Below are 20165 nucleotides of genomic sequence, written 5' to 3' on the forward strand. Positions count from 1 at the left end.
TTGATTCTCTTTAACACAGTGTTTTATATTTTAATTTAATTCATTATTACTATTACTATAACATTATTATTACAATAACTTTTAACGCTAGTCGTAGTGTTGTTGTGTGTGTACATATATGTATATGTGTCAATTTATGTGAAATCATAGATATATAAATAATGTGTACTTGTATTTTTTTTGTGAAAATCAAAAAACAAATTAAGAAAAGAAAGTACTCTTTATTAAGACTTTATTATTTTTCGAGACTCACCACGCCCGCCTCCGGGTTCCTCTTGCGGCCGTTGCTGAAGGTGGAGGCCAGCGTGGAGGAGCAGCTCTCGTCGTAGAGGGCGGTGCGCCCGTCGTTGATGGCCGAGTTAATGGAGATGGTCCACATGCTGGAGGCGTAGCCATCACAGTTACAGTCGTCATAGCTACCACCGTCTCCCGAGGCCCAGACGTAGATACTGCCTTTCCCCCCTCGGCCCTGCGGGACATCCAGCCCGGCACGGTCAAGCACACGCAATCACACAGCCCATAATTAACATCCTCAACATCCAATCACAGGCCTTTCTACAAATCAATCTCATACTGGAGATGAAATTCAAAGGTCAAGTAGTTTTCAGCCCTTTTTAATTTTTCTCTAATCAGGGTAGATGTTTTTTTAAAACCCTGAATATGATGACCAATAATCTTTATCTGACTTTTAATTACATGCCTGTGATTTTATTCATATATATTCATACCTACTTTTAAACAGTGGGGACCTTAATGGAACTGTATTGTGTTTTGTTTTTCGGTCTAATTTTAAAATAATGCACAATTCAGATTCATGTTTTAATTTCTTTTGTATTATTTTCTTCATGTTTTATATTGTCTTTGTATTTTTTGTTTGTCGTTGTATTTGATCTTTTTGTAAAGCTCTCGTTTTAATATCTTCTTTGAACAAAAAGATACATGGTTGCTATGTACTGTAATCCAAGTTTGTTGCTAAGGTGTTGGTAGGCAGTTTTTAAGATATTCCAAGGTGTTTTTTGATTGGTTGCTAGGCAGTTGTGAGGTGGTTGCAATCATATCTGTGCTGTGGTGGTAGTTGTTTCTAATTGGATGGTTCTTCACCTGTAGACCTGAAATGTTTTGAAAAATTTTGCCAAAAGTTTGCAAACACTTTTGAATTGATCACTTATAGAAAAATCTGGGCCGAAAAACGTCCACTGGTGGATAATCTTACGATGTATCACTTCAAAAAGCACAAGCAAGCGAAGTGGTTATAGTTGATACGATACTGCAGATTTTCGAGATTCAACCCAAATTATAAGCCAACTTTAAGGGTAACTAAACCCCCTGATTTTAGCTGACTCCTCCCTCAGCTCAAATTTGAAAAAGGGAAAAAAATTAAGGGTCAATTGGGAAGGGAACTGGGAGATGTATGGGTTTAGGGGCGGGGAAGAAGGAAGAGCTGATTGGCTGAGCTGCAGCAGCAGCAGTGTGCCTCTGATAGCGAGATGTGAGACCCAAATGATTGGAAGTCGTCAGCAGGGGGGCGGGATTATAAGTATTATTGATTGACTGACTGATTTGCATATTGTGATGATGTGTCTGCGTACCAAAGTATCGTACACGGAAACATCATCCTCGCCTATAGCACAGTTAAACCTGAGAGGGCACTGCAGAGGCAGAAATTACCACAATAAAAGCGTTTTTTAAAGGTTAGTATATATTTATAAAAAAATTAAGCAGGACTGGTATGTTTCAGTTCTTTAAACGAACACATTTGAGCTATTAATGGACAAAAATATGGTTTAGGGTTTAGTGCCTCTTTTTTAGATTCTTTTTGAAGACTTTGCCACAAAACAGCTGGATAATGTTAGTAGAGAGTGAACACAGTGGACTGTAGTGTTTATTTCACTAATTTCACTCATTTCTCTCCTTGTGTTTAGTTCTGTACCGCTGGTGCAGCATCCAGGGATGTTAATTAAGTATGTTCATTAAAGCAGTGGTTCTTAAACTGTGGGAGGGATCCCATTGGTGGGATGTAGTGTGGGGACCGGGGGGATGAGAGGAGCCACATCAGTGCAAACAGACTGAATTTAACTCAAGATTACAGCTCAATGAAGTTTACAGATTTACATCTGAATCATTTTATTGGTACCCCAACATTCAAAGTGCCATAACTCGACCAATGATGGTAATTATTAGTCGAGTGATTAACATTAGCTATTAATTCAGCTTGGAAAACAGTCAGAGGTTAGAAATTATAGCTAATTCGCCATTTTGGGCTTCACAATAAAAGTCCATAAAATCAGATTGTATTAAATAAAATATGTATAGCAAAAATAAGAACATACAGTTCTAACAATTTAATTTGTAATACTAAGTTTTGGACATTTTTTCTAAATTCTGTTAATATTTCAGTCTCATTTTAAAGATTTTAAGCAGGGTTGGTACATTTTATTATTACAGAGCAACATATTTTAGCAATTAATATAAAATTAATATTTGAGAAGACTAGAATCAGGGAGCTCAGCTACTCTGAGGGAGATTTCTCAGAGAGCTGGGTCAGAGGCTGTAGCAGCGCCGGTGAGGTTTCTGACGTAAGTCACCATTACGCTGAGTGTCTGAGTGGAACACGGGCTGATTAGCCTTGTTTGTTCTGCTCTGTTCTAGAGGGAAGAATAAGAGGCTGGTAGTGGCGTTTACTCAGCAACACTTCCTGAACGCTCTGTACCTCGAGGGCATCACTTCATACAGCTGTGATAAATCATCAAGACGTTAATTTGAGGGCATCACTGTGAGCTGTGTTCGTCTCGTCTGAATTCTGTACATCTCACCTCTGATTTCTGTAAACAGCAGTAACTATCAGCCCTGCTCTACTGACTGGATCAGCCGTCAGCTTCAGAGTTTTTACTGAACTAGGAGAAAAATATATAGAGCAGCAGGAGCTGGAAATCACTACAGTAAACTTTACAACTGTAAAACTGTAAAACTCTAAAGCTCTGAAAAACTAAAACATTAAAACTCTAAAACTCTAAAATACTAAAACTCTAAAACCATAAAACTCTAAAACCCTAAAATACTAAAACTCTAAAGCTCTAAAACTGTAAAGTTCTAAAGCTCCAAAACTCAACAACTCTAAAGGCCTAAAAAACGAAAACTCTAAAACAGTAAAAAAAAAAACTTTAACTATAAAACTCTAAATATCTAAAACATTAAAGCTCTAAAACTCTACAACTCTAAAGCTTTAAAATCATAAAACTCTAAAACTCTAAAATGCTGAAACTGTAAACAAACCAAAAAAATTTAAACTCTAAAATTCTAAAGATCTAAAAAACTAAAACTTTTAAACAATAAAACTAAAACACTAAAACTATTAAACACTAAATCTCTAAATCTCTAAAACTCTAGACCTAAATTACTTTAAACTTTTAGTTTCTAACCTCATTCAGATAAGTTTTGTTTTTATCTTTTTATTTATTTTATTTTATTTTGTCCTTTTGTTTATTCTATCTTCTGTTTTATCTTTTATTTGTATTTCTAGCATTTCCTTTCTTCATAACTTCAATGTATTTTTTTAATCCTCTGTTTCTTTATGTGTTTGTTATATTTTATTGTTCTTATTATGTATCTTCACTGCTTTGCATTTTAACCTTTTAGTCCACGTATTCTTTTATTCTGAATTATTCTAAATATTTGTTTGTTTTTCTAATGCTTTGACTGTTTAATTGTTAAATTATTGTGTTGTTCATGAAGTTCCTTGTTTTAGTTACCTGATTAAATATTTGATTTATATTTTGCTAAAATAAAATTTAGTCCCTTTAAGTTTTGATTGACTGATTGACTGATTGATTGGTTGATTGGTTGAAATGCAGGGCTTGGTGTTTTATATGGGCGCTTCTCTGGGTTTTAGGAAATCCCCTGAGTCCCTGAAGCTCCACCTGCAGATGAATTATTTCTTCAGTCGGCTGTTGTGAAAAATGGCTCTAAACTCCAGTGATTATGATGGAGCAGCAGCTGCTGTGATCGCTAAACCAGCTCCATAAAACCTGCAGCAGAACAACAGATTCTCTAAGTCCATCTAACTCTACTTTCTCCTGGAGTACCTTGTTGACGCCGTCTGCCATGGCCTGCAGCGTGAGCTCGCGGGGGCCGTCCACCGTCTTGCCGTCGTCCGTGGGTCCCCAGCTGGCGCTGTAGATGTCGATGACCTGCGGCATGTGGCTGATGGAGGAGGCCTCGATGATGTCCGTCATGAAAGGCTGGTCCAGCATACGGATCCCTGCACCGGGGTGAGAGCCGGGTCACTCTTTCCAAATCCATTCACATCACTGTCCACCTGAGAGCACACCTCCACCTGAGGCTCTCTTACAGCTCCAGGCTATCTTTCAGACTGAGGATTCATTTTTATACATGTAAATTTAATACACTTCATAAATCTTGCTGTGTCTTGTTCCAGTTCTGTGGTCCCTTGCAGAGGGATGTAATTATATAGGCAAAAAAGCGCTTGTTAATATGGTATCATTAAAAAAAAAAAACCTTATGTTTAATATGCTTATATAAAAAATATTATAAGCTAATTAATGATGATTTTGTTCGATTCATTTATGCCATTTATTCAATGCCAATAATCAAAAATGGTGCAAAATCCAGTGCACAAAATTTTGCAGTAAACTGTCAGGACCTTTAAGGAAAAAAAAATTAAAATCCTGTACTGCTAAAAAAGAGGGAGTGATTTTTAACACACAATTAATCAGTTAACAGCTTACAGCTGGTAAGCAGCAATGGAAATAAACTGAGCTTTGAAATTACATTTTGGATAAAAAAATGTCCAAAATTACCAAAGCCTTTATCTATTTATCTATAATAAAACAGTGCTGGAACAGATGGTGTTGATACTGCTGTTACTCTCTATGATGTTCATCATCATAATAACTAGAAAAAGACACAGATAAAACACAGAGAACTCTGTAACTATTAAACATAGAATTCTTTCTTTTCTTTAGAGAAATTACAGATACAAAAGCCAGAGAGCGGTGAGTACTGTTTCCTACACCTTCAAATAAAGACTCTTAGAAACTGGAGAAAAAAAAAAAACTACAGGAAGAGTCGTGTCTGGCTGACCCACATGGAAACAGCAGCTTTAGCTTTTAGCCTTTAGCTCAGATTAACATGATTAAGGACTGAGTCTCTTCAGTTTCAGCATAGAAAATAATTAGAATTGGATTTAATCGGAAAAGAGAAGAACTGCAGTAAAAAAAAAACATTGATAATTTATAGATAATCAGATGTCACTCAACAATTTTGAATAAGAAATTAAGAGATACAATGCAATCTCTTTGTATTGTCGCTTGTGTATTATGAGTGAACTAGTATTAACCATATATGCTACCCTTCATAAACATGCTCTGATTTTATCCAGATAGTCATCAGAAGGTCATAATTAAATAATACAAATTTAAAATGCAAAAAGCAGGTAAGATAATCCCATGTACTCGTTTTCTAACTTGGTTTATAAAACACATACCTGCCACCTTGGAGTTGTAGGCCACTCCCACCCCACAGATGTTGTTGTTAGACACTGCAGACACTTCTCCAGCACACCTGGTCCCATGACTGAAAAAACACAAACACAAAAATGCATTTGAAATGTAATACTACTTGGTTTGGCTTCATTAAAATATATTTCTGGAATATAATCAAGAGGAAGATGGATGATCACAAACTATCAAACCAAACTGAATTGTTAGAATTTTTATCTAAAAGCAGTGTGTAAGACTGGTGGAGGAGAACATGATGCCAAGATGCATAAAAACTGTGATTAAAAAACAGGTTTATTCCACCAAATATTAAAGATTTTTATGAATATGAACTTGTTTTCTTTGCATTATCTGAGGTCTGAAAGCTCTGCATCTATTTGGGATTAAGGTCTTTTTAGGACTTTGACTGGATCATTCTAACACATGAATATTCTCTGATTTAAACCATTATAGCTCCACTGTAGCTCTGGCTGTATGTTTAGGGTCATCGTCTTGCCGGAAGGTGAATCTCCTTCCCAGTCTCAAGTCTTTTACAGCCTCCAACAGAATCATTTTCTTCCTGGATTGCCCTGTATCTATTTACTGTATCTCCATCCATCTTCCCTTCAACTCTGAACAGCTTCCTAAATCTGTCCCTGCTGAAGAAAAGCATCCCCACAGCCTGATGCTGCCACCACCGTGTTTCACAGTGGGGATGGTGTGGTTTTACTCAGGGTGATGAGCAGTGTTACTTTTCCACCACATATAGTGCTTTGCATTTAGGCCAAAAAGTTAAACTGCGAATCTCTGCGGCTCCTCCAGAGTGACCATGGGCCTGACCAGTGATCTCCTTGCTGGATTGGTCAGTATGAGTGGACCATGGCCATGTCTTGGTAGGTTTGTAGAAACAGTTGTAGAATGCTAAACCTGCTATAAACGTCTTCTCCCCAACTTTATCTCTGATCTGTCTGGTGAGTTCCTTGGTCTTCATGATGCTGTTTGTTCACTATTGTTTTCTAACAAACCAGTGGTAAACTGTCTTGTTGCACAACTACCAGTGACTTCTACAGATCTGGACTCAGTTCGCCTTTTACTCAACATTTTCTACATGAGATTTCTGCAGGATCTGCCAAAGATCACGATTAATTATGCAGAGAAAAACACTGTAGATATGAACTTTGTACATTATGCAGCAGTAAAGGAGCTCTTGGCTATTCATCCAGCAGCTCTGCAACGATTTTTACAGCGAGTCTGAGAGAGAGCACACTTTCAGTTTAAGAGCTGCATAAACAATAACAGTAGCCTAGAGATATTTTGTGTTATTAATGCACAGGCATTTCAGTATGAGAATCTTTTATTATCAGAGACATTTATTGCTGACTTTATTAGTTAGTTGGGATTTGACAGCAAAATCTCATTAGTAAAAACTACCTTCTCACTTTTCTTTTATTCATCGTGCTTATATGGATGTCAGGATGATTTGATACTTGTAATTAATCATGATCTTTGGCCGATCTTGCAGAAATCCCATGGAGAAACTCTGAGATTCTGAGGGATGTTTTTATGCTCACACTGTTTAAGACTGACATGAAATTGTGGTGAAGTTGTGCAACTTGTGTTTTAGTAGCTGGATGCTGAAATAGATCTGGTTAAATGTCTATCGATCTATCTATCTATCTATCTATCTATCTATCTATCTATCTATCTATCTATCTATCTATCTATCTATCTATCTATCTATCTATCTATCTACTGATAGATACTGCTAGCACAGCAACCAACACAGTTACTGCACCTCAAAAAAAAGGTATGCTTGTTCTCACAGCCTACAACACAGAGACCAAGAATTTACTCATCATATAAGATCTATAATAAATGTATCCAAGGTAGCCTTAGGGGGAATGACTACACACTGATGGTGAGGGTCAGAAAATGGGACACACACCCAGTATGCAAATAGAATGTGCCAGGAACCAGTAAAAAAGAAGCTACCAATAGAATCGGACTAATCTAAAGTTATTATAAATTAATAAATTAAATCAATGTAAAATCTCTTTGTTTTATTGCTTTATATTTTAGCCTGTCTGCATCTCCTTTTATTCTGAATTATTTTATTTCTTCTTAGTTAAATATCATATTGTTTGCTTGTTTTTATCATTTAAATGTATTTTTCAGTCCCTTTGATTTTGTATATGCTCAGCTGCATTGAAAATGAGGGGTACCCTCAATGTATTACCGAGTGGAAATAAAGGTTGATGATTGGTTGATTGATTGATTGATTGATTGATTGAGTGTATGAGAGAGACCCTCTTGAGTTGGTTATTTTCCCATTTTTGCCTTTCTAAGTGCAATCAAGGTCAATATAATTAAGCTTTTTTATAAGAATGATTCAAAAAATCACTTTTAATATCAAACTGCAGACTTTAGATTTCTACAGCGTAATAAACTATAAGGCTGAATAAACTATAAGCGAGGAGGAAAAGCCCAGAGTGACAGACAGTGGGTGACTCCCATCACTCTGCCAGACAGAGCTGCTCTATTTATAAATAAGCGTCTGATTAGCCTGGAGTCTGCAGCACTGATGATATTACCGCAGCCATGACACACAGCTCTTCTCTCTCACACACTCAAACACAGAGTGCTCGGAGGAGCAGAACAAAGAAGAAGTTATGCTTCTGCTCTTTTTATCAGACCGTCTGTCCTTGAGCTCGTCTTGTCTCGTCTCGGCCGGGCTGTGGTGGATAGTGGAGAGGCAGTGGTGATGGAAGGTGTAATAAGGTGCCAGTGTTCATTAAGGCTGAGTCTTTGAGCAGAGCGGCGCTAAAGAAGGAGGCATGCCAATATGCACTGGCTTTGTCCCTGCTGAGCACCTTCTGCCTGTCACTACTACTGCACACACACACACACACACACACACACATTTTTGAGGACATAAGGTCCCAAATAGTTGATTTAAATGCATGCATGGCAAATTTTTCAGCACCCTTGGCCCAACCTTGGCACATTTAGCAAATTTTCTTACATTGAGAGAAAGTAACAACTAGAGCTGCAGGATGAATATATATCTTTTTTAAAGCATGTTTTGCTTATATCGCTGATATAAGCGATAGCTTAAAATATCTACATGGACCAAGTGCCTGTATAGCTGAGAAATCCAGGTTTATATATCTGATACAGCAGTTTTTCTTCTACTAATATCATCTTGGTATCGAGAACCGTGATACTACAGTTGGTATCGGTATCAAACTCAAAATTCTGATATCGTGACAACCCCAGTAACAACTGAATAAAGCATAATAATCTAACATACAACAATATATTTTTAGCAAATCCTAAAAAACAGCTCAAGTCCCACTCGCTTTTGTGTCAAAGCACTTCCCAAAGCTCATTGTGGTGAAATCGCAGATACAAAAATCCCTCCATGAGTCTTTCATAATGATTTTTTTTACTTATAATACAAAAAATTAGATGCACCTCGAAGGATGTGTCAGATTGCAATGTCCTCACTTGTCTGATAACTTGCTGTAACAGATGGAATCAGGAATTCTGATCTTTACCAGAAAATCCTGAAGGAGAATGTCCAGTCATCTGTTTGTGACCTCAAGCTCAGGAGTACTTGACTTGGGTTCTGCAGCAGGACAATGACCCAAAGCACACAAACAAAAGTCCACCTCTGAATGTCTGATTGAGATGCTGTGGATGATCTTTAACAGGATGTTCATGCTGGAAAATCCCCCAGTGTGTCTGAATTAGAACTATTCTGTAAAGAAGAGTGGAACTAAATTTCTCAGTTATCAGTAAAGCGGTGAAACAACCAAGTTATTAGTGGTTAAGGGGGTGAACACTTTTCCACACAGGGGTAGATTGGTTTGAAGAGATTTTTTTTCTTTAATAAATAAAATTAGCATTTATTAAGTTATTGATAATTGAAAAAAATACCAATATGGCCCCTGCTGCTAACAAGTGCTTCTTAAAATGGGTCTAATGATCCGATGTGCCTTAAATATAAAAATAGACCTTATATATAAAAATAGACCTTTTATATAGAAAATAGATGTTTATGGATAGTGTGCTTTATAATCTGGTGCGCTTTAAAGTGCAAAAAAAGGGAAAAAAAATGTATGTGATGATATCATTGCTTATGCATTTACCTAATGGAGAGAAAATATTAAAAACAAATATCCAGAGTGTCATCATGTTCTGCAGTGGTTCAGATCCGTGCTGTTTTATTGCAGCTTCTGCTGAGCATCGTAAGAAAAATGCAGAGCCGAGCTGTAAGGAGGCGGAGTGTGGGCCCTGAGCTCCATGTTAATGCAGCCGGGCCAAGAGAGCAGAGAGAAAGATGACTTAATGGGGTTACATGTAAGAAAAATCAATACGGAGAAGCAGGCAGTCCTTCAGCCGACCACTGCCAGGAAACACAGCCTGGCGTCCACATGTTCATCACCCTCTCTCCCCCCTCTCCCCACCCAGAACCCCCTCCACCCCTCCACAGACTCAGACCCGCTGATGTGCTGCTGATTACCTGTTAAACCAGTCGTCCGTGTAGCGCGGGTACGGGTACGGGTCATTGCTGCTGAAGTCATAGCTGGCTTCTGCGTTCTGAAAGAAAGAGGAAAATATTGACTCTTCTCACTGGTAGTCAGGCATTATGGAAATGAGAGTGCATGAAATGAGAGGTGAGAACATAGAAGATCAGCACTAATAATGCATTACTTCTCAAGGGCTTAAAGAAAAGAAAGTGTCGGACAGTCAAGAGCAATCAAATAATCAAACTTATAATAAATCCCTTTTCATTTTGTTCAGAATTAAACCAGTGTCATTAAAAAAACTGCTTAAAGAACTGGCGTGTTGATGTTTAGACTGGACCCATATTTCCATATTGCGTTTTTTAAAGCATTCATCATTTAGATGATGCTGTAAAAATTACAATTTTATTTTTTTGACTGAATTCTATTGTACAGCTGTTTACATATTGGTAATTACTGTATGTACATGAAAATGTCTAATATCAGCCCAGAAACCATGCATCAAACATTTGTGATGCATTTTTGATGCAAAGAAGGAAAAGTGTGCCAAAATTCAGAAGCTAAAAACTGAAGCAGAAGCAAACCAGAGATTCCAGAGGCAAAAGTCTTTAAGAAAAAACCAAAAAAAAAATCCACAGAAAATTCACAAAAAAACACAAAAATCCAAACTGAAATTTCAAATAAGAATAATAAAATAACCAAGTATATTGAAAAAAAAAAAAAAATATATATATATATATATATATATATATATATTTGCTGTATATTTTTTCTTTTTTGAATTTGCAACAAACAATTTGTAGTTTTTAATTTTTTTAAATTCAGATTGTGGATTTTATTTATTTGTGTAAAACTTTTGGCACAAAATTCATTCCATATACAGTTCAGTAAGTAAACCCTGCGCTCCAAGGTTGACTTCATCAAAGCAAGGTTGTCTCCAGGCGTGAAGCCAGCTGGACGAGTGCGATCAGAATGTCCTCTTATCCTTCAGGGCAGATATCACACGACTGGCATTATGCTAATGGCCTTAAGACAGTTAGCAAACAAAGGTAAAGATGACCTCTCAGATCCTGAGGTGTCAGCGGAAGCTTCAGCTCTGACGGCAGGGCTGAGGGGGGAGCAGATGGCTGGGGGTCTCTTTACTGTGTGCTCATCCAACCAGCCAGATTTACAGGCGTAGATGCATACCTTACATACCTTACATACAAAACGTTTTAATGTGCTAAAACACGAGCAACGGTGATTCTGCAGCCCAAAATAAAAAAATATTAAATTTCACATTAATCTTAAACTTCTTCTTTCCATTGAAATCTATTATAAGGAACAGCAGGACAGTGTTTAGCTTAGTGTTTAGCACATTCGCCTACAAGTGCTGGGTTCCTGGGTTCAAGTCCCAATCTGGGTCAGGTATCCATGTTCTTCTTGTATCTGCATTGATTTTTTACTCCAGTTTACTCCAACAGTCCAAAAACTTGAGCTTCGGATCATTGTCCTGCTGCAGAACCCAAGTACACTCAAGCTTACACTCTAAAAACTTTTTTGTTCTCAAAGGTACACTCTTTATAATTGTACCCTTAATGGTACAATATTGGTCTTTACAGGGTCAGATTTGTTCCCTCTGAAGTATAAAGTCATTTCTAACAGCAATAAGTACAGATTTGTACCATTTAACCTGCAGCCAAAAGGTACATTCAGTATTCTGTATCACTGTACTAATAAACAATATATATTTTAATTGCACATTTTTTATTTGAAAGCCAGACAATTTTAGATCATCAAGTTTTTGACACGTATTCAGTTGATGGTAATGTTTATAATTTTTTAAATCTTTACTGGCACAAAAATATGGGTACAAAAAAGGGACTTTCACTGAAAGGTACTTTTTTGTACCTCAATATAAAGTACAGCCCCAGAGACAAGCTTTATACTCTTTTAAGTACAAATCTGTACTTACTTTTCTTAGTGTGTAAGAAACTTACTAAGTGTAAACTTAGCATATTTCCACAAAATTCAGTTAATGCATGGAGGACTAGCTAATAGTATTAAACAGGTTTTAATTGTCTCAAATCAAATCCAAATACCAGTTATATAGGTAGAAAAAGAGAGAAAGAGTGATACAGATAAGAGAGACAGATATATATATATATATATATATATATATATATATATATAGAGAGAGAGAGAGAGAGACAGACAAATAGAGAGACAGACAGTGCTGGACTGTTCTCTGCTGGGCAGTACCTGCCGTGTTTGGCTGGGCTCCAGCGAGGACCATTTGGTGATTGAATTTGCTGAATTGATGAGTCTCTGAGAGATGTTTATGGCTGCGGCATCTGTTTCACTGCAGCATTTCCTTCCGTCTGGCGTTTTACTCCTATTGCTTCTCGCCACGTTCAAATTAAATTCCTAACATAATTGGGGTGTCGCTAGCCCATGTTTAGCTTCCTGATGTTACATCTGAGAGAAGGGTGACTTTTAATTAAGCAATTGTTATCAAATCTGTTCGGAGGGAAACATGCAGCGAGCATGCAACGAGTATTCAGTTCTGCTCAGAATAAAATAAAAAAGTTTTTTTCTCTTTAGAACTGAAAATATTAACTTTATTACATGTTTATTTAGGAGAGCTCTCTCTCTCTTTCTGTCTCTCTCTATTTCTAGCTGTCTCTTTCTTTCTCTGTCTATCGCTCAGTCTCTACCTGTTTCTACCTATCTTTCTTTCTTTATTACTACCATCTTATTTTTTTTCAACCTATCTTTCTCTCTCTCTCTGTCTCTTTTTATACCTGTCTGTCTCTCTATTTTCTACCTATATGTTTCTATCTTTCTCCCTTTTTTCTTTCTGTATGTCTTTTTCTGTCTCTCTCTTTTTCTACTTATCTGTGTTTTATCTTTCTCTCTGTTTTTTTTCTTCTATGTATCTATGCTTTATCTGTCTCTGTCTCTCTCTCTCTTTCTATCTATATTCTCTCTTTGTCTCTCTCTCTTTTTCTACTTATGTGTGTTTTATCTGTAAGTCTCTCTGTCTCTTTTTTCTATGTATCTGTCTCTATCTCTGTCTCTCTCTTAGTCTCTCTTTTTCTACCTATCTGTGTTTTTTCTGTCTCGCTGTTTCTTTTTCTATGTATCTGTTTTATCTGTCTCTATTTCTCTCTCTCTCTCTCTCTCTCTCTCTCTTAGTCTCTCTTTCTATCTATATCTCTCTCTGTCTCTCTTTTTCTACGTATCTGTTTTATCTGTCTCTATCTCTGTCTCTCTCTTAGTCTCTCTTTTTCTACCTATCTGTGTTTTTTCTGTCTCGCTGTTTCTTTTTCTATGTATCTGTTTTATCTGTCTCTATTTCTCTCTCTGTCTCTCTCTCTCTCTCTCTCTCTTAGTCTCTCTTTTTCTCTATATCTCTCTCTGTCTCTCTTTTTCTACGTATCTGTTTTATCTTTCTCTATCTCTGCCTCTCCCTCTCTCTCTCTTTCTATGTCTCTTTTTCTATCTCTCTCTGTCTCTCTCTCTTTCTTTCTTTTTCTATCTCTCTCTGTCTCTCTCTCTCTATCTCTCTTTTTCTCTCTGTCTCTGTCTCTCTCTCTCTCTCTCAGCACACATCAGTTCCAGTAGATCATGGTTCTAGATATGCTCTGAGTGGGAGTTTGCTGAACTGTCCGCGCTGCACATTAGCATTAGGTAAAGCCTCCATTACCCTGACAGTGTGTAAAGACCAGCATTCATTAGGATGCAGTTGAAAAGACCATTCACAGAATGGTCTTATGGCTCCAGGCTGATGAGGACGCTGGTTGGCATTTACCATGACGACTCGGTGAGGGACGAAGGGTCTCTGGTCTCTCTGCCGCCGCGCGGTGTAATGAAATGTTTGGAGCAGGTAACTTGGTGGGAGGAATGGCTTTGAGAGGTATTGACACCACCAGCCTGAGGCTGATCCCTTGCTGCTTGATTTAATTCTTCTGGGTGCAACTATTTTTAAAAAGATTATTGAACAAATATATATATATATATATATATATACAGCTCTGGGAAAAAAAATAAGAGTCCACTTAAAAATGATGAGTTTCTTTGATTTTACCAAATTGAAAACCTCTAGAATATAATCAAGAGGAAGATGGATGATCACAAGCCATCAAACCACCAAACTGAACTGCTTGATTTTTTTGCGCCAGGAGTGAAGCAGCATAAAGTTATCCAAAAGCAGTGTGTAAGACTGGTGGAGGAGAACATGATGCCAAGATACACGACTCTGTATTTAGGGTCGTGCAGGGTTATTCCACTAAATATTGATTCTTTATAAATATAAATATGAACTTGTTTTCTTTGTATTATTTGAGATCTGAAAGATCTGCATCTTTTTATTTTTGCAAATAAATGCTCTAAATGAAAACTTCTACCCTTCAACTGAAACTACTACCCTCAAAAGTTAAAGCGACTTCACTTCAGAAGGTTTTGTGCAAATACTGCTTTAACTCCCTGGTAAGTAGACGACCAGCAGGGACAATAATAGACTGAAGCGTTTAAATGACTCAGGTTGATTACAGGAGCTGTGAAGTAATGGGTGCCTGGCAGCACTCTTACCCTTATATCAGAAAACAGAGTAGTGATTACTGAAAAAAAGGAATTGTACATTCTCCTGACAATTCTCTCGCCACCGGCCTACAACTACCTCCACCTAAAGAGCAGGAAAAACATGACTCCAGAGGTGATGAGGGTTTCCCTGCCTGTGTGTGCACAGACCCAGACACTGCCGTTATTAGAGCAGAGCGTGATCCCAGCAGTGTCACTGTTACTGAAGTTTACAGAGAAACCACGAGTACAATTATTGCACACAAAATACCTGCAAACCTAAAAATCTAAAAACTGACATGAGTTAGTCAGCATTCAATCCTCCATCGAAACTATCTATAGTAAAGCCGTCAACCATCATTTTCTCTTTCTGTGCTATCATAACGACGGGTAAAGTACACATTGTTCGGCTCAATACGTGCAAAATGCATGCTCTAATTATTTTAACAAGCACCTGTGCTTTCCGTTTCCAAGATAGAAATACATCAAAAAAAATTTACCTGAACACAAAAGGAAGGATGTTTTGGGACAAAACCAAAACTAAAAAAAAAATTATAAAAAAAAATGTTACATTGAATAAATTAAATAGACTAAATGTACCTAATCTCCTTTTTTAAAAGAATTATTTATTAAACACCAGTTGGGATCATTAATCATGTCATCAAAAATGTCATGTTCGCCTTTCTACTTATTCGGGTGAAACATGGCTGAGAGGGATTTCTTCATTGACTGTTAAGGGCTGAATAATTTTGGTTGCCAAATATTTGGTGCATCTCTATTGAAAGGTTTTGGTTGGAACACGAAGAACACGACTCATCTACCAGCTAGACTGTACTGAATGTGGCAAGAAGCATGAGCGGGATTCGAACCTGCGACCTTCCGATCATAGTGGCAGCGCATTAGACCGCTGGACCACTCGGCGACCACATACTAACTACTTCTCACCTCATTTCATTCTTCCTCTCATTTCCTCTTCTATCCCACTATCTCCTCTTGGCCTCTTTTAGGCACCGTCTAAAATGTTTTGTTTTTTTCTTTTTTTTTACCTTGATCTTCTTTGTCTTCTGTGGCTTAATGTACATCATTATTGTAAGTCGCTTTGGACAAAAGTGTCACAAATTATGGCATTTAATGCCATTTAAAATAAACTCCTGGTTCAGATTGTAGATTATAGATAAATACTGATACTGCTGTATAGAGATTACTGGAGCTAATGTTATGTGATGTGACCTGAAATAACTAAATGTTTAACCTCCTAAAAGGCCAGGATTTTTGTCAATTTTCTGCCTGACATTACACCACTAAAATATTACTGAAAAGCATAATTGTAATTTCAAATATATAAATATTTAAGTAAATCTGCTAATGTCAAAATATAGTGAAGAAAATCATAAAATTGGCTTTGAATTTCTTGAACTTCATTTTAAAATCAATATTTTTCTGAATACAAATCAAACAGTTCATGTCCTCCAAACTTTTAGAGTTTCCTTATATTTGTCTAGTTTTTACCTCTATTTTCAAACCTGCAGAATTTGGGTTGATTCCTGATTGACTGTTACAGATCTGGAATTATTAAGTAGAGTAGAGAGAAAACAGGCAGCTTCTCCAAGTGTCCTGTAGGAGATTTTTTAAAGCTCTCAGAATGTAAATAAGTTATTTTCCTGCAGAATTTTTTTTATTTTACTTGTATCACCTACACCTGTAGCCTGTATACAGGACAAGGCGTGTTAAGGACTTAAGTGTCAATTTAGCCAGCTGATTCATTTGCAACGTGCAATTTGACTATTGTCTAGTTAGATAGCTGTTAATATTAAACAGGTCACCATAAAATAAATATCATAATATTCTCCTCCTCTGTGAGATTTGGCAGAAGCCACTACTGGATATGATAGATTATGTTATGTTTGAATGGCATCATTTCATTTCCATGGCAACTTGATGGAAGATAGCTGTACTTTGAAAGCTATACAGTAAAGCTGTGCTGCCTGAACAGAGCAGGAGGAGTGAGCTCGATTCTGTTCTGCGCTGCCGTCTGTCTGGGAGAATAAGAGAGCAAATTTGTGTTTGTGTGCTTGAGAGAGAGACAGGAGAGAGAGAGAGACAGACAGAAATAGAGAGAGAGACACACAGAGAGAGCGCGTGAAAGAGAGAGAGAGAGAGAAGCGCTCTGGCAAACCTCCATCTGGCTGCCGCCTAAGAGTGCAGTTATCAAGCGATGAATTAAACGCAGTCCCCTGTCAGAAAACTCTTCATCACACATTAGCCAGTACGGCTGAATTTATCCAATAATTATTTCTTCTCTCAACCACGCCTTCCACCACTTCCAACACAGGGAAGAAGACAAGAACATGCTGTTCTTTTATTGCGGCTCTCGGCAGCGGGCAGCGCACGGCTGGGAGACTGTGAATGCTGCTGCATAGGCAGGCAGGCGCCTGCATGTGATGTGATAATTCTGAGGGAACGGAGGGCAGCAGCTTCTGGGTGGAATTGGTGCTAAATAAAACAGTATCAGTGAGAGGAGAGGAGAGCAGAGCTGAGGAGAGGAGAGGAGAGGGAGGAGGGGATGGGAATGGAAGCAGAGGGGAGGATGCAGTAAATGACTGTTTCAGTCCGGCTCGGCTGGAGACATCAGCCCAGTGGAGCATGCGCTGGCATCACCCTCCGCCACAGAAAAGCAAAGGTTATTTTTGGGTTAAGGCTCATCTGTGTTCAAAGGCGGGGCTAGACCCGGAGCCCACACACTGTACTCGCTGCACGCTCCAGCCTGGAATCAGGGTCCCTCCGTGCCAGTGCTGCTGCCAGCCTCACGACATAGCAACCCTGCGGCTGATAAAACCACCTGCTTTCTTCGATACAGACAAAGAAAGAAAGAATGAATGTAGAATGTAGAGATATTTATTTTCTCTCTGCTCAGCTGCAGAACTCCAGAACTCTCTAAAGAATTGCATTGATATGGTGGAAGAACAGCAGCAAGTCTTAGCAAGACAGCAATGACGGCTGACGGTTGACGTCTGTCTAGGTTGTATTCAGTCAGTGGCGCACCTGTGTTTTCTCTTGCCAAGATAGCAATAATAATCCTTAAATGTACCTGAACACACCTCACTTCCAGAGCACCACACCTATCGCCCAACGACACAGGTGGAAGGTGTGAAAATAGACTATTAACGGGGTGTAGGATAGCAATTAGCATCACAACGAGCCTTAGACAGGGTGTAATTTAGATTTTGAAAAAAAGCCTTAGTTATAAAGTTATAAAGTAGGGCTGCACTACATTACATTACATCACGTTTGGCAGACGCTTTTGTCCAAAGCGACTCACAGTAATTATGTACATAGAGTAATAGAATAATAGAGTAACCAAATCGGAACCGAGTCGCTGCGCTTTCCTCCGATCAGGCAATGATGCATCTGTAGCAACTCAAAAAAAAGGGGTGACTGACTTCACATGTGTGGAAGCATGGGACAACTGGATAGCCAAATTCAAATCTGAAATTTACATTTTGGACTTTCTGGACATGGACATTTTGGGCTAAATCAAAACTAGCAATTTTTTTTACCATTAAATATAAATTTAATAGCCTAAATGTACCTTATCTGCCTTTTTGCTTATCTACAGATAAGCAAATGTCAATTTTGGGTTAAGACTCATCTGTGTTTAAAGACAGGGCTAGACCCGGACCCCACACACTGTACTCGCTGCACGCTCCAGCCTGAAATCAGGGTCCCTATGTGCCAGTGCCGCTGCTGATAAAACCACCTGCTTTCTTCGATACAGACAGAGTGAGAGCGAATTCACCAGAGGAAGAAAGAATGAATTCAGAATGTGGAGATATTTATTTAGTCTCTGCTCAGCCGCATGCAGAACTCTCTACGGAATGACATTTATGATGGAAGAACAGCAGCAAGTCTTAATTGCTAAGGCGCAGTCTGCTCCCATCTCACCAAGCGAGCTGAAAAACCCTTCATTAGCTGCAGATCTGATTGCGCACATGACCCAAATGTGTCATCTGTGCAAAGCAAAGGAAGTCCTTTTCAGAATTTACTGCTGTGATGTTCTGTATTAAAGCCTGAACATTTGATCATATCAGCTCATTTCATTATATATATTCATTATAACTGTATTGATCATGGAATCCATCCATTGAAATGTAAAAGTCTATATGGGCTCGCTTCTGAGGACCAGCGATATGCTATTTCTTATTATAAATCATCATGATTACCATTATGATCACAGACTGCTGGATTTTTACTAGTTCCCAGGGTTTAGAAGGCTTCAGCAGAGAGAAGAGCCTTTTCCTATAAAGCCTCTAAAACTGAAACAGAAATTACTGTAGACAATGTTTGGCCCAGTCTTCTAGTGTAGAATAATTGCTGTAGATGGAATAATAAAGGAATAATAGTGAACTAAGATGCTGTGGCTGTTGTCCCTCTGTTTGCATGTGATCACTGAGGTTTGTCAATCCATATCTGGGCACATTTTATACACATACAGTCCTAAACAATACACATACCTATACATACATATACAGATTAGAGTATTTTAGAATATCCAATTTACTTGATCTCCATGTTTTTGGACTGTGGGAGGAAAACAGAGAGAGTCCCTGGAGGAAACCCACATAGACACAGGGAGAAACATGGAAACTAGGGGTGGGCGATATGGCTCTAAAATAATATCACAATATTTCAGGGTATTTTTGCGATAACGATATTCTTGGCGATATAGAAAAACAGAAAAATAATTCATTCATTTCAGAAATATAATATAATAGTATAACAGTATAATCATTATGTGGCAAAATAAATAATATAGCATAAAATAATATAATGCAGCAAAACATATTGCAGAATATTTAGTGCATGCATATAAACTGCAAACTAAAACAATTATACAATAAATACACTTAAAGCTTCACAGTAAATAATAGACTACTTTTAAGACAGAACAGCCCTATTATCACGATATGGATGTTTAATATCATGATATTTCTGTGTCACGATATATTGTATACGATATAATATTGCCCACCCCTAATGGAAACTCCATCCAGATAGAGACTTGAACCCAAGACCCCAGTGCTGGGAGGCGTGCTAACGTGCTAAACACTAAGCCACCGTGCTGCCCATTAAAATTAGGTTGGCCTTTACTGCAGGGTATTCAGTCATGAGCTCTAATCAAATGCCTCAGTTATTCTTACACTACAATTTCTGCAGCTTATTTCCTCCTGGCTGTGAAAACGTAAGTTGGCTCAAGCGGTGAATGAAAGCACTAGCAGAAAAAAAACAGAAGCCCGCTGACAAAAAGCCTTTGTGTTTAGGGAAGGAAATGACATGTTTTGTCCCTGTGTGTTTCTGCCTTTTCCACATTAACATTAAATAGCTGTCTTGGCTCAGTCTTGGCTCAGTTAGCTCTACAGAAGAGGAGCTACAGAAAACCTTGGCTGTGAAGATCACAGAACACACGATGCACACGATGGCTATAACTGACAGCTAAACCTGTAGGCTAGTCACACGTAAAGACAAAGAGTAACTCAAGATCACATGAAAACAAGATCAGCACTAAATAACCTTTTACATCAGT

The 20165-nt window shown here is 37.9% G+C and overlaps 1 protein-coding gene across 1 annotated transcript in view; it reads right to left on the bottom strand.

Moving 5' to 3' along the window:
- pcsk2 (proprotein convertase subtilisin/kexin type 2) overlaps positions 1-20165 on the bottom strand; it is a 53982-nt gene that overhangs the window by 16028 nt on the left and 17789 nt on the right. Inside the window, exons 6-9 of the mRNA XM_007238536.4 lie at positions 10021-10097; positions 5504-5592; positions 4083-4258; positions 254-469 (exon numbers count right to left, since the gene is read on the bottom strand). Coding sequence (XP_007238598.2) covers positions 254-469; positions 4083-4258; positions 5504-5592; positions 10021-10097 — 558 coding nt within the window. The remainder of the gene's footprint in view (positions 1-253; positions 470-4082; positions 4259-5503; positions 5593-10020; positions 10098-20165) is intronic.

Source organism: Astyanax mexicanus, chromosome 7, assembly GCF_023375975.1.
Source record: "Astyanax mexicanus isolate ESR-SI-001 chromosome 7, AstMex3_surface, whole genome shotgun sequence".
Classification (NCBI taxonomy): domain Eukaryota; kingdom Metazoa; phylum Chordata; class Actinopteri; order Characiformes; family Acestrorhamphidae; genus Astyanax; species Astyanax mexicanus.